This window comes from Heterocephalus glaber, unplaced genomic scaffold (assembly GCF_053883595.1).
Source record: "Heterocephalus glaber isolate CG9 unplaced genomic scaffold, H.glaber_assembly_v1.0 deba00001608, whole genome shotgun sequence".
NCBI classification, from domain to species: domain Eukaryota; kingdom Metazoa; phylum Chordata; class Mammalia; order Rodentia; family Bathyergidae; genus Heterocephalus; species Heterocephalus glaber.
Window position 1 is genome coordinate 29,448,301 of NW_028258379.1, and position 15,043 is coordinate 29,463,343.

The following is a 15,043-nucleotide window of genomic DNA, read 5'->3' on the forward strand; positions in this document are numbered from 1 at the left end:
CACATGCCGTAAGTTTGCCACCACTGTTCTAAGCTAATGGATAACAACTCAAATTCTATGGGAACCAGATTAGTAATAGTACTGGATCATAGAGAGTGGCCACAGAAAAAAGGAAAAACCAAATATTCTGCCATTCAAACAAATATACCAACAGACTTTAACTCTTGCATTTTCATTTCCACTCTCTCCCCTCCTCCCACCCGTCTCTTTCCAAACTGTAAGCAGCATGAGGGCAGGAGCTATAGGACTATTTACTCTTGTACATCCAGTTCCTTATACAGTGCCTTAGCACAAAACAGCTTGACTCAATACATATTTGTTGAATAAATGAAATGAATAAGGCTATAGACCAAATCTTTGGCTTTTTCTCCAGCACTTCATGGACTGTATAAACTAAAGAAATTTGAGAGTGAAGCTCAGCCAGTCCCAGTACCCAGAAGGAAGCTCCCCGCCTCCATCCCAGGCTCCTAGGGCAGTGAAGCTCAGCCGGTCCCAGCACCCGGAAGGAAGCTCCCCTGCCGCCATCCCAAGCTCCTAGGGCAGAGAAGGTGACCCACATGGGCGCCAGAAGCACCCCCCCCATGGAAATGAGAAGACACATAAACAAGCCTCAAAAACAGACTTCCAGATCACCTATAGCAACCCCAAAGGGAAATGAGATGGAATACTCTGATACTCAACCACCTGGACTCTCTGAACTGGCAACAAAAGAGGATCCGGGAAAAATGAAATCAGAAATAATTACTCAGATAACAGCAAAGATTTTGCTCATGGTGCAAGACATGATTAATAAATCTAGAGAGGACACAGATAAAAAAATAGAGGATCTGAGGAATATGATGGAATCCCAACATAGGAAACAAATGGAATCCATAAAACAGATACAAACAGATTTCCAAGAGATTAAAAACTCCATCGAAAGTCTGTGCAGCAGAATGAACCAATGTGAGGATAGAATTTCAGATATAGAAGATAAGATTGCAATTAGTGACCAGGAAAAGAAAAACTGCTTCAAAATTGTAAGGGAACACAAGAAATCAATCCAGCAGCTCCGAGATGATGCAAAGAAGAATAACATAAGACTGATTGGACTCAATGAAGAAAGAGGAGAGAGTGCAGATGACATAAAAAAACTCTTCACAGAAGTAATAGCAGAAAACTTCCCAAGGAGGGGAAAAGAACTTGACACACAGATAAGTGAGGCATATAGGACTCCAGCTAGCCTTGATCAAAAAAAATCTACACATAGGCATATAATAGTTAGGATTCCAGAAATCCAACAGAAGAACAAAATTCTACAAGCAGTGAGAGAAAAGAAACAAACCACACACAATGGAAAGCCCATCAGAATCACAGCAGACTTCTCAATGCAAACCCTCAAGGCAAGAAGAGGTTGGAGTGATGAATTTCAAGCCTTAAAGGAAAACAGCCTCCAACCCAGATTGATGCATCCTGCAAAACTATCTTTCAAAATTGATGGAAAAACAAGATACCTTCATGATAAAGAGCACCTCAGGAACTTCATGAATACCAAACCAGCACTCCAAAAAATTTTAGACAATACCCTAGGAAAAGACAATGAGGATCACAACCCCAGGAAACCCAGCAGAATGACTCCATTGGGCGTGACAATTTAAACACAAAGGGGGAGAATCCAACAAAAAGAAAAAGTCATGACAAGGCTTTTAAAACTTTTGACTTCATCTCCCTAATGAGTGTATAATTCAATCTTATTATTGTACTGATTAGTATTTTTCTGATTCTAGAGTTGCACACCATTCCTTGTGGTATACTGGCTATTTATCATCTTATGTCTACATTTTAATTGGATTGTCTATTAATGAGCTCTAAGAATTCTTTATATATTTTGCTCATAGGTTATATGCATTGTAAATATGGTCTGTTTAAGGACTTTTCATTTTAATGATGTCATTTAAAGTTCTAAATTCTGATGGAATCTCATTTATCATTTTTTTTCTTTTGTATCCTAGGTAGCTCTTGCCTACCCTGAATTCATAAATATTTTCCCTTATAATTTCTTCTTGAAGTTTTATACTTTTAGGCTTTCTTATTTAGGTTCATAGATCCCTTCAAGTTATTTTCATGTATGGAAAAAAAGGGTTGAGGTTAATTTTTTATATACAGATACCAGGTGTTCTAGTGCCATTTCCTGAAGACATTTATCTCTTCCTCGGCTCTTGAATCATTTATATTCTATAAAATGCTAATGTTAAATAATCTTTCAAAACTCAGTGGACCATATATGTGTGGTTCTATTTCTAGATTCTCTGTTTTATTCCAATGATCTATATGTCTTTCCTTACACCAACACTGCCTTGATTACTATAGCTTTAGAAGAAGTCTTAAAATTGGGTGCTAAACGTCTTCCAACACTGTTTTTGTTTTTGTTTTTGGCTTTTCTGGGTCCTTTGTACTCCTACATAACTTTAAAATTTCAATATCCACTTCTTCATTTATAGCAAGTATACACAGACCTGAATTTTTATATATACCTTGTGTTTTCTAATCCTGCTAAATTCAAGTACAAGTTCTAGGGGCTCCTAGAGATCTCTTAGTATTTTCTCTGTAGATGATCATTTCATCTACATAGAAAGATTTTCCTTCTGCCGTGCCAATCCTATCCTAGTTGTGTCATTTTATTGCCAGACTATTTTGGTGGAGACTAGGTTTCAAAGTTTAATGGACAGATAAAGAGTAGGCATATCTGCCCTTGTTCCCCACCTTAAGGAGAAAGCATTGTATCTTCTCCATTCATACAAGGCATTCTTGCTGGAAGTATGGAGTACATGTCTTTAATCTGTTGAGAAGGTTCTGTTCTACTTCTAGTCTCCTGATAGCTTTTACCATGAACAGCTGTAGAATTTAGTCCAATACTTTTTCTCCAACAACTGACAGGATCATATGGCTTTTTCCTTTCCTCTGTTAAAATGATGACTTTTGGGGGTGGATCTTCCAATGCTGAACCAACACTGCCATCCCTATAATAAAACCACTTTCTACATCCTGCCAGAGCTGACTTCTAATAGTTTGTTTTGTTAAACAAATTTCTATCTATGTTCATACTTTTTTCTTCTATTATCTTTATCCAGTTTTAGGATTAGCACAATGTTGATTTCCTAAAATGAGGGGAGAAATGTTCCTTTTTTTTTCTGCTTTGTTTGATATAATTTATCAGTTAAAATGTTTATGAGCCTGTTGCTGTCATATAGGTAGGTTTTCAAGGTAGGAATATACTTTAATAGGTGCTATTCAAATTTTATATTTCCTCCAGAGTTAGTTTAATTAATTTGTCTTCTAAGTTACTTCTTAGAAGTTGTCAAATTTATTTCAAAAAAGATTTTTGTAATATGCTTTCTATATCTTTTTAAATTCTGTAAAATCTGCGGTAATGTCTCCTAGATCTTAATATTGTAATTTAAAAAATCTATAACTGATATTGTGTAACAGGAAGAAAAGGTCTAAAAGAGCAGGGGAATTGGGAGGGGTAGGGGAAGGGAAAAAAGGGAAAGGAAAAAGTATGAGAAGAGGAAAAAAAATGGAAACAAGGTCTTTGCAAATAGGGAAGGGTGGAGGGGGTGAAGGGAGGGCAAGGGAAGGGGAAAAAAAATAAGAACCAAGAGACTCATGTAATGATACAAGATCCCAATGATGAATGTAACTGTATTTTATACCTAAAATGTACCAATAAAGTTAATGGGGAAAAAATAAATAAATAAATAAAAAGAAATTTGAGATTGTCCTCCCAAAAGTCCACTTTCTAGGTATAAAGCACAATCATTATAATTCTCCCATCTTTCACTATGTGTTTTTAATTATTAAATAAAATACTGAGTGGCTATGAAGTGTCCAGGCACAGTTCTAGGTATTGAGGGTATTGTACTAAATGTGACAGGCTCTGCTCAAATGGTAGTGATACATAAGCACAACTTTACTTGATCAAATGATACATTCAGATTGGAGAGTTTTTTTGGTACCAGGGATCGAACTCGAGACCTTGTGCTCGCAAGGCAGGCGGCAGAACCACTGAGCTAAATCCCCAACCCCAGATTGTTAAATTCAATTTTAGTTAAATAGAATCCTGGAGAAAATTATCTGAGATTAAGAGATGTTTTATCAATCAGATTGCGATATTTTTTTCAACTGTTACTTACATCCTCACATAATTTACAGTGGCTGATAGAAATCAAATATGTAGTTAGATAATTGTGCCAATACTATACAGGATGTTAACATATTACAGAGAAGACCAGCAGGACACCAAATGCTTACAGCTTAAGAAAGAGAGGGGACAGTAAACAAACCACAGGTTGGAAAATGCCTAGAAAACGGCACTCTGCCATACACATTCAGCCATCTAAGGAAGGAGGAAAGGTGGAAGCATCAGGCAGGAAAGATGCTTTAGGCCTACTGCCTAAAAACACATACAGCTACATGGGTAAAACTACAGCATGCATAAGCTTTCAGGGTAATTTAACAGACAGTAATACAATGGGGGCCGGGGATTTAGCTCAGTGGTTCCAGTGCATGCCACTCAAGCACAAGGTCCTGAGTTCAATCCCTGGTACCAAAAAAAAAAGAAAGAAAATAATATAATGAATCATCAGCAAATACCTAATGCTGAAATACTTTTGTGATAAGTTTATTATATAACTATTTCCATATCACCACTGAAAATATTTTAGTTCAATTTCACCATAAATAGGAAGTCATGAACAGATTTTGAATTATAATTGTATAAAATATCTAAGTTCTACACCCATTCTGTTATAATAAAATAGCACTGATTACTAGTTTAGGTGAACTCAGAGGTGAGTGCCACCCTTCTAGAGATAATTTCAAAAACATTTCTAGGGCCAACGGCATAAATACATTAGCACATTTAAAGGTTTATTCCTTTAAAAGGAATAAGTCAAGCTCTTTGTTTTGATCAATGCTTTATTTTCTGACAAAGAACCCAAGAACACAACTTACTTATACAAAAAACACCAGCAAACACAGCTGAGAACTGCACTTAACATGGTGATGACAGGGAACATGAGCAAAGTCACCCCTTCCCCAGGCGTTAACCTCTGGTTTGAAGAAGCCCAGGAACTGCAAGGGTAATGTTTAAACCACCAAGACCCCAACATTGTTAATATCATAGCACAGTTCAAGACTAACTGAAGTCCCAGAGTCAGAGAACTTGTGTTCTACTTGGCTTTATGGTTTATTAGTAGCACAACTGAGAACAAAGCAGTCTCTCTGGGTCTCTTTTCCACTCAGTAATTTTCTTTTCCTACGGAGAGCCATATAATGAATAAGAAAAACTCAACAATAATCTCATAGAGCTGACATGCTGGTAGTCACTTTCATGGCAGATAAAGGCCAAGCTAGAAAAAATATAAAGGTAGACCAATTAGGTTCCCTAATTCAAAGAAAGCAGCCTTGGAGAACATCTCAGCTAAGGGCATGCTCCTAGAAAGATGAAATGGGTTACACAAAGGTCTGAAAATCAGAGACCAGGATGCTGGGAAAGAGTTATTATGGATGAACAACTGGGCTAAGGAAAGTGGGGACAAAAAGATGGTGGTGAGACGGGGCCTTAAAAAAAAACAAATACTGGAAGTGGTGGCACATACCTGGAATCCCAACACTCCAGGAGGCTGAGCAGGAAGAGCCCAGACTGGGCAATTTAGCGACTTAATGAGACACTGTCTCAAAAAACTTAATTAATTAAAATAAAAGAGCTGGGAGTTAGCTTAATGCAAAGGCTCCTGGATTCAATCCCCAGTACACACACACACACACACACACACACACACACACACACACACACACACACACACACACACACACACACACACACACACACACACACACACACACACACACACACGTACGTTTTGGTTTACCCTAAGCTCAGTGGACAGACATTCGGAGAGTTCTGAGCAAGAGTGATAAAACCACATCTAGTGTTCATAAGAACAGTGTTTAAGGCGCTTGAGGCTAGACTGCCTGAACTCAAACCTTGGCTCTGCGACTTACTAGCCACAGGTGCTTGGACAAGTATTGGTCCTGTACCTCCATCTCCCCCTCCATAAAAATTCAAGTAACAGTATTGACTTCATAGGGTTGTTATGAGTCAGAGAGCTAATATTTGTAAAGCATTTAAACCAGTGAGTGGTACACAGTGTTTTTAAATTAATACATTTAAAAATTCTTATTCCAGGGCTGGGGATTTAGCTAGTGGTTCTGCCACCTGCCCCACAAGTGCAAGGACCCAAGTTCAATCCCCGGTACGTACCAAAACAAACAAACAAACAAGCAAACATTCTTATTCCAGTGTGGAATGGTTCAGGAAGTGAAGGTAGGAGTAAAGAGCGGAGACTATTTTAGGAGGCTGTTGTAGTAATCCAGGGATGACTATGGCAAAAGTGAAGTAGTGGTGGTGAAACTATGAACATAAAGAAACTAATGGACTGCAGAGCTGCTTGTGAGGACTAAAGAACTGAATGGGAACAAGGCAGTCATGGTGTCTGTCTATGTTTTGGTTTGGGTGAGTGATGGTACTATTTTCTCACATGTAGACACAGGAAGACCAGGTTGGGGGGAGGGGGATAATTTAGTTTTTTCCCCAAATATGGGTAATACGCCTGCTCTGTATATTATTATGGACATTAAGTGAACAGATATGCCATGTTCTATCTCAAATCTGTTCAAGTATTTGACTCATAAGCAACAATATTTTAGGGCACACAATCTTAATAAACAATCTTGAGGATAGAGAAATGCTCAAGAATTGGAGGAATCAAAAATCGGGGGTTCTCTGCTGATCCTGACACAATGGCCTCTCTATGTACCTATTTGTTGAAAGAATGAGCAGTGTTGAAGCCAGGGATTTAGCTCAGTGGCACTGAGCCTGCCTTGCAAGTGCAAGGTCCTGAGTTCAATCCCCAATACAAAAAAAAAGGAATGAGCAGTGCTGAATAGAGCTCTCCTGGGCCCCTCACTGAGTGCAATGCCTGCCTTAGTGCTGGCCTAGTGCTTATCAATACCTAAACACAGGAGAGCAGGGATCGCTGGCCTTTCCAGTCTGGGAGTTTAATGTTTTTTAAATCAGAATTCTGCACTCACTACTATTAACAATACCTTACTTTTTAAAAATAACATTTTAAAGGCCAAAAGTACAGTGCTTCTACTTATAATAGCAAAAAACTGGAAAGAGTCCAAATGTCCTTAATAGGGGACTGGTTGAATAGTCTGTGCACGAGTATAAAGAAATAAGGGAGATCTCTACACTCTGCCAGTCAGAGTGATCTTCAGGGCCTAAGATAAATTCAGAATAGCATGTATTTAAGAAAGACAAGGATACCATCAATTAACAAAAATGTACTTTAAAAATCTGAAACTATTAGTATGTCAGATTAATACTTTTATTTTGAACATACACATAATTGTGTGATAGCCCTAGGAATAAAGATTTTCTGCACAGAGAAAACAAACACAAAAACTCTTTTTGCCTAGTGGTCCATTTCTGGAATGGCACATAAATAATGGAACATAATAAAAATTTTTCTCTTCAAATTCTTCTTCCTTTTACTTTTCCAAGTAACATATACAAATTTCATCCAAAAATCCAAAACACTGCAACCCTCAGCGTAAGTGGGTCAAATGAAATAACTTCAGTAAAAACCTCATAATCTTAGATTTAGACTGGAAAGATCAATATGAATTCATGAGGCATTTTCCTCTTCCTGGGTCTCTCCACTGAAAAGGTCTAGAGCAGTGGTGGTGAACCTATGGCACACATGTCGAAGCAGGCTGTTTGTATCTCTGAAAGCTCCAAAGGTTAGCCATCACTGGCCTAGAGCCAGCAGTGATGATATCCCAAACACCCAGTTTGTGCTTTTAATATAGCTATCCCATTTTCCACCAAAAGAGATCTGGGTTCCCTGGAGAGATGGCCAACTCCAGGCCATTAGAGAACATATAAGTGTTGAGCCCTGGACATCTCTTAGGTTAGAAAGCAAAGAAGCTATTAAAGATGACTAGGTCATGGCAAAAGCAGACAGACACCAACTCAACTAGGCTCCCATTAGCCAAAGATGGGGCAATTTCAGTATTAGAAAAATACTATCCACAATGGGTTGAAATATAAATATGTTAAGAATTCACGAGTTCATAATAAAACAAAAAAAAAGCTCGTAAAAAAAGCTCATAATAGTCACCTTTAGAAGTTGGTAGGATTGCAACTCATTATTGTAAAAAAAAAGACAAAAGGAATGAATCCAGCATTCATCCTGTCATTTCCTGCCTGAGTTATATTTCAGGGTATTCTAAGAGTTCTTTATAGAATAACTGATGCTTAAAAAATATAGGAAGAGCAGGGGATGTAGCTCAATGCCACCACGCCAGCCTGGCAAGCACAAGGTTGAGTTCGATCCCCAGTATGGCAAAAAAAAATAGGAAGAGTGATAAAATTAGAATATAACAATTTTCCAACTTCAATGAAATAATAGATTAAGCACTGAACATAAATGGCTGCAAAAATCGTTATGTAAAAGGCTGATGGATGGGCAGCTTCCTAACGGATGAGCGAGGCTACAAAAATATAAACCTACTGATCAATCTTAGTATCACTGAAAGAGAAAACTGGCTAGCACATTCTCCTGAGATGATTTAACAGCAAATGCACCACACTCCCAACAAGGCATTTTCACCAAAAATAATAATAATAATAATAATAATAATTAGACGTGACTCTAATCAGTTCTCTAGATCTAATGACCAGCTTACAGAAAATACTGGGAGAAGCATGTTGAATGACACCATGAAGTGCAGGGTGGCTCAGTGGTGCTGCTGCCTGCCTCCCAAATACAAGGTCCCGAGTCTCATCCCCAGCACCAAAAAAAAAAAAAAAAATGACACCATGAAGAAAAAAAAAAGGTAAAACAAAACCAAAAAACTACCATGAAGATTTGTTGGAAAATGTCTTGTGGACAAATGCCCAGTTTCCTCAAACAAATAACAGAAACAAAGCAGAAGAGGAGGGAGAAAAACTATTTTACATTAAAGAGATATCTAATGTAAACTATTTTACATTAAGAGATATATATCTACAAAATGCAATGTGCATCCTGACTTCTTTCGGATCCTGACTTGAGCAAACCAACTGTAAAAAGCCATTTCTGAGACATCTTGGAAAAGCTGTATATTGACTTCTAGTTAAATGATATAAAGAATTATAGTTAATTTCGTTATGCCTAATAACAGTGTTCAAAATTTAGTATTTTATAAAGGCACTTCTACATACACTACCGATGCTAGATACTCAGAGAATGTACAATAAATACTAAATGACAAGAGTAACAGCCCAGGTAAACCTTCAATTGTAAACCTCCCAAAATAAAATAAACCTTTGACCTGATATTAGAGGCCACTGTACTCCCTTACCACCAGCCCCAGTCATAACTCCAAACAAACTGGATCATTTCCAGTTTTCTGCACACATCTTGCTTTTTTTTTTTTACAGACCTTTGAAGACCCTAGAATCCCTCTCCATTATCTCTATTCATCCAAATCCTACCATCTTAAAACCCATCCCAAAAGTTAGGTCCTGCATAAAGCTTTGAATTTTCCATTAGAAGTTATTATCCCTGTGACATCTATAACATCTTACCTTGTACTGTTATTTTTTCAGGCTTGTTCAAGCAACACATTGTTATGTACTTATTATTGCTCTGTACATCCAGCAAATACTCATGGAACACTTACTGTATTTTAGACCTGTGCTAGAAGCTAAGTATGAGGTATGATCAAAAAAATATGGCAAATTTGAAAAAATTTATTTACAGTAAGACACATTGACGTTAATCCCCTTCACAATTTTTCCCTTCACTTCAAACACCCTTATTTCATCATTCTTCCCATTTCTTCAAGCAGTTCTGGAAATCCTCTTTCATGAGTATCTTTAGTTGTGCTATCATGGCTGCCTTGATGTCTTGAATTGATACAAAGCTTTTATCTTTCATGGTCATTTTTACTTTAAGAGCCCAAAGTCCCATAGTGCTAGATCCAGTGACTAACATAAAGACACACCATAATGTTTTTATGAGCCTGGCTTTCTGTTAGATGGCAGCAGCACTCACCAAATTTTTTATCACACCACGCAAACATTCACAAATGAGAACTTCCAGAACTGCTTAAGAAAGCAGCAAAAAGGGGCCAGGGATTTAGCTCAGTGGTTCCACCGCCTGCCTCAAAAGTGCAAGGTCCCGAGTTCAATCCCCAGTACCAAAAACAAAACAAAACCAAAAAAAAAGAAAGTACCAAAAAGGATGGGATAAGTATATTTAAAGCAAAGGGAAGTATTTTGAGAGATTAATGACAGTATGTCTTTTACTGTGATAAAAATTTTTAATTTACACACATTCACAGTATATTTCTATCACACAGTGTATGCTACAATGAATACTGTCCCTGGTCTTGCTGAAGTTAGTCTAGTAAATACTACAATTACACTATCCACATAAGAGATTATACACAAAAATGAAAAGTGTTACAAAAAGAGAAATGTAAGAGCTAAAACAGGATGTAACAAGGGGTTGTTAAATTAAATTTAAACTAAGAATCCCTGTGCACTTGTATCCTTAAGTGGCAAACTACAACCAGGCTTGCCTAGATCAACTGAAACCTGGTGTCAGGATAAGAAAATATTCTTGCAACAAATAGTTAGGTCTTAGGAAATCACAGCAGCTGAGGTCAGTCAACTACAGCAGGCCAGCTGACTCAAGGCAAAATACCAAGCTATAATCAATTAAGCTGTCCCTGTACCTCATTTCCATTTTCTAAGGAAAATGTTGTCTGACCACATTACAGCCCACAAGTTGAACTTGTTCTGGTTCTGAGACCACTTGATTCTAGAATCGTGAATAAAAGCCAATTAAGGCCAGCTGCAGTGATGCACGTCCGTAATCCAAGCTGCTCAGAAGGATGAGAAGGATCTCAAGGTCAGCCTTGGCAATTTAGCAAGAACTTGCCCCAAAATAAAAAATGGCTGGGATGTAACTCAGCGATACAGTGTTTGCTTAGCGTGCACAAGGCACTGCGTTAAATCCCCAGTACTAACAAAAAACCACCTAAATTAGAATCTTTAAATTTGTCCTAATTTTGTCACCACATAAAATGTATGGTTTAGGATTAACTAATTTTTAAATGAATTCACTACTTCAATCATGCACCCCTTTTGAGATGTCTGAGGCTGAAACAAAATGAGCAATGCCGCAAACTGGCACACAGTAAATCCTTAAGAAAAAATATTTCGTTCTTTTCACTACGTGCTGTGCCCATCAGGTAAGAAACTGACTTGGTTTTGGAGCCTAATCCTTAGCAGTAGGCGGGCCAAAAGATAGGAACCTAATGAACATTTCAGAAATAAGTGAAACAGAAGTTAGAAATACGAAATAAAAACATGCAGTATTTTCATCAGGTGTCACTTTTAATGTGCAATACCATTATTTTCCTATTAAAGGTAAAGTGAGGCTTGGGCAAAAGGATGGGGTCCGATAATATGGTAAACTCTTAGCTCGAGTTCCAAGGACCCTTCTCCGTCTTTCTTCTCCCCGCCCCAAGCCGTTCAACCCTACTCCCAGAAGGAGCGCTTGTGTCCCACACCCGAAGGAGGCCCGCAGTCCTTCCCACAAGGCTTTGCAGCGCCGCAGAGAACCCTGGGATACAAAGAAATAAACAAATTCACGGCAACGGCCCAGACCTAGACTAGAGAAACCGCCATAAACCTCGCCGTATGCGTTCTTTGGCCATTTTGTATGCTTACCTTTCCTAGAGCCCCCACTTCCGGGGGCCTCACCAACGCCCGCAAACGCTGGGAACAGCGCCATGATCACGGGCCTCGACGCCGTTCCTCTCCACGGAAATGGCGCCAGCCAGCGACCGCCGATTGTCGGCCTTTGGTGTCGCGGTGCACGTCGGGAAGTGTGGTTTTCTTGGCGCTTCCTGGGGTTTGACCAGGGGCGGGGAGGGAAAATAAGGAGTGGACCCGAGGGGCGGGGCGCGAGGGGCGGGGCGGACGAGGTGGGCTTCCTGGTGGTTGGTACCCTCAGGCCTTTGTGAGAACCGGAATTGCAGGCAATGGCCAATGGAACTGTTCAAAAGTAGAAAGGGTTTAGGAAATTGGAATTCCAATTCCACTCGTAACCTCATACCGTCATTTGTTCATTTTTCACTAGGTGAAATTAATCAAATGCTCGAAGCTTTAGTTTCCTCATCTGCAAGCTATTGAGAGGCTTAAGTGAACATATACATGGAGTGCTTAGCATTGGTTTTGCCCAGAAAATCATTTAATAAAAGTTATCTATTACGTGAGTTTTGACTACAAGTTCATCTTCAAACCATTTTTTTTTACAGGCAGTCATTTATTTTTACAAGCAGTCTTTATTTTTACGGTGCAAGCCATTTAAAATATCCCAGGATGGATGCAAAGTCCCATCAAGATCAAAGCTCTTTGGTAGAAAAATACATTCACCTGTCTATTCTTTTTTATTTTCTTTGAGACAAGGCATCACTATGTAGTTCAAGCTGTCCTTGAACTCACTACGTAGCCCAGGCTGGCCTGGAACTTACAGCCATCCTCCTGACTCAGCCTCTCCAGTGCTGGGATTACAGGTATGTGCCACTATGCCCTCCATACAGTATTCTTGAAAAAAGAAACAATCTAACCAAGCATGCTACTAGAAATAAGGGATTTTAAAAAATTTTTTAAAGACTTCACACCATCTAGAAAGCAATCCGCCAAATCCAGAATGTGAGAAATTACAGAAAAGTAAGAATCAGTTTATTCAACAAATCAATGGTGTTGAGAAGGTTGGAAATTGCAATAGATTAAAAGATTTTAGAGACAAATCAACCAAATGCAACCTCATGATTCTGATTGCTCTAATTATAAAAAGAGCCTTAGGGCCAGGGATTTAGCTCAGTGGTTTTGCCACCTGCTGTGCCAGCGCAAGGACCTGAGTTCGATCCCTGGTACCAAAAAAAAAAAAAAGCTTTTACTTTGGTGGAGGAGAGATAGTAGGGGGCTTGGTGCATGCTAACCCTGTCCCTAACCCCATCCTTAAAAGAACTTTTTAAAAGAACTTTTTAATAGAAGACAGAGAAATGAGGTGGATAGACTATTATATGATATCAAGTAATTCTTATTCACTCTGTTAGATATACTAATGGATTAATGGCACTGGGGTGTCTTTTTAAAGTTCCTGTATGTTAGAGACACATACTGAGGTATTTGCAAATGAAAATACATAAGTGGTGATATATTTCTTTGGATCCCAGGGAGCTCAATGATCTTTAGAGTTAGATAGGATACATTAGAGACCAAATATGCAAACCTAATCATCAAATCGAGGAACAGATGGACCCTTGAAAAGCTACACAATAATGTGAAGACTAGGATGTGTAAGTCATAATCAGCATGCTTCACACTTTCAAATCCCTGACTTTAAAAGGGACTTGCAAAAGAGGATTTAGAAAGATAGCACATGTGTAACCTTAAATCTCAGGTTCTACCAAAATCTCTGGCTGTAAATTATCTCAATTCTTTGGGAGAACATCTGCCTTCATGTAAGGAAACTGAGATGGTAGCCACCATCCTCAATGCTTCGTATCCTTCTATTCTGAAAAATAAGAATTGATATGGAAAGCTTAAATCTAAACCTTAATAATAGTGTTTCTGTAGTAAGAAGGAATCTGGGAATATTAGGTATTTAGTGTATTTACAAATGTGTAAGAGAATTTGGCATGAGACTCCTTATGAGAACAATTTAAATTGTGTAATCACATAACCAATCTAGATTGCTGGTTTAAAGTTGAAATCTTAATGAAGTTTAGGCAGTTTCAGGATATCTAACAAATCTAAAGTTTTCCATATTTGTTATAGGGGCTCTGTATCAACCTGGTTTTATTTTGGTACCAGGGATCGAAGTCAGGACTTTGCACTTGCAACACATGCTGCGGCACCACTGAGCTAAATCCCCGGCCCAGTTTTCTATATTTGTAACTGCAATTAATTAGCTTTATTGAGGATATTTGAAGGCTGACAGATTGTCAGGTAACTGAAGTACCTGAAAAGGAAATAAATATTAATTTGTAGATGTATATAAAATGTATGAGTGTGCTAAGCACAGGCCAGCAAACTTTTTCTTAAAGGAGTGCATTGTAAATATTTTAGGTTTTATGGATCAGAAGGTTCTATCATTGTATTGAGAAAGCAGTCATAGAGGATAAATATATAAATGAATATGTATGGCTATATTTCAGTAAAACTGTATTTACAAAAACAAGCCTACAGGCTGTAGTCTGCCAACTACAATACAGTTCAATATTATATGAGACTTTAATTAACTCCCTTATAAAATGAAACCAACATTGCTCAAGACTTCTTTAAAATTATTGCTAAAATTTAAACTTCAAATCAGGCATGGTGGCGCATACCTGTAATCCCAGCACTCAAGAGGCTGAGGCAAAAGGATTGCCATGAGTTTGAGGCCAGCTTGAGCTACATATTGAGTTCAAGGCCAGCCTAAACTACATAGCAAGACCCTGTCTCAAAAAACAAAGGGCCAGGGATTTAGCTCAGTAGTTCCGCCACTTGCCTTGAAAGTGCAATGTCCCAAGTTTGATCCCCGGTACCAAAAACAAAACAAAACAAAAAAACCAAACAAAAATGGTATGACATCTATCTTGATTCAAATTAATACATGAGAGAGTTAATGGATAGAGAGGTATGATAGAAACAAGATTGCCCTGGCTTGATAATTGTTGAAGCTGGGTTATTGTGTACATGGGGATTCATACACTATTGGGTCCTTTTTTTGGTTAAATGTATTGAAATATTCCATAATGCAAAATTTTTAACCAATAATTAAAACATTTTCTTAAAAAACCCTAACAATAAAAAGGAACAAACCACTGATACATAAAACAACAAGATTGAACTTCAAAATCAATATACTGGGTAAACTAACCCAGA

General features: G+C 38.1%; 1 protein-coding gene across 1 annotated transcript in view; it reads right to left on the reverse strand.

Moving 5' to 3' along the window:
• Positions 1 to 12,027, reverse strand: part of Nrde2 (NRDE-2, necessary for RNA interference, domain containing) — a 51,788-nt gene extending 39,761 nt beyond the window's left edge. Inside the window, exon 1 of the mRNA XM_004837074.4 lies at positions 11,834 to 12,027. Within this exon, the coding sequence (XP_004837131.1) occupies positions 11,834 to 11,897 (64 nt within the window). The 5' untranslated portion in view covers positions 11,898 to 12,027. The remainder of the gene's footprint in view (positions 1 to 11,833) is intronic.
• Positions 12,028 to 15,043: the final 3,016 nt, after the last annotated feature.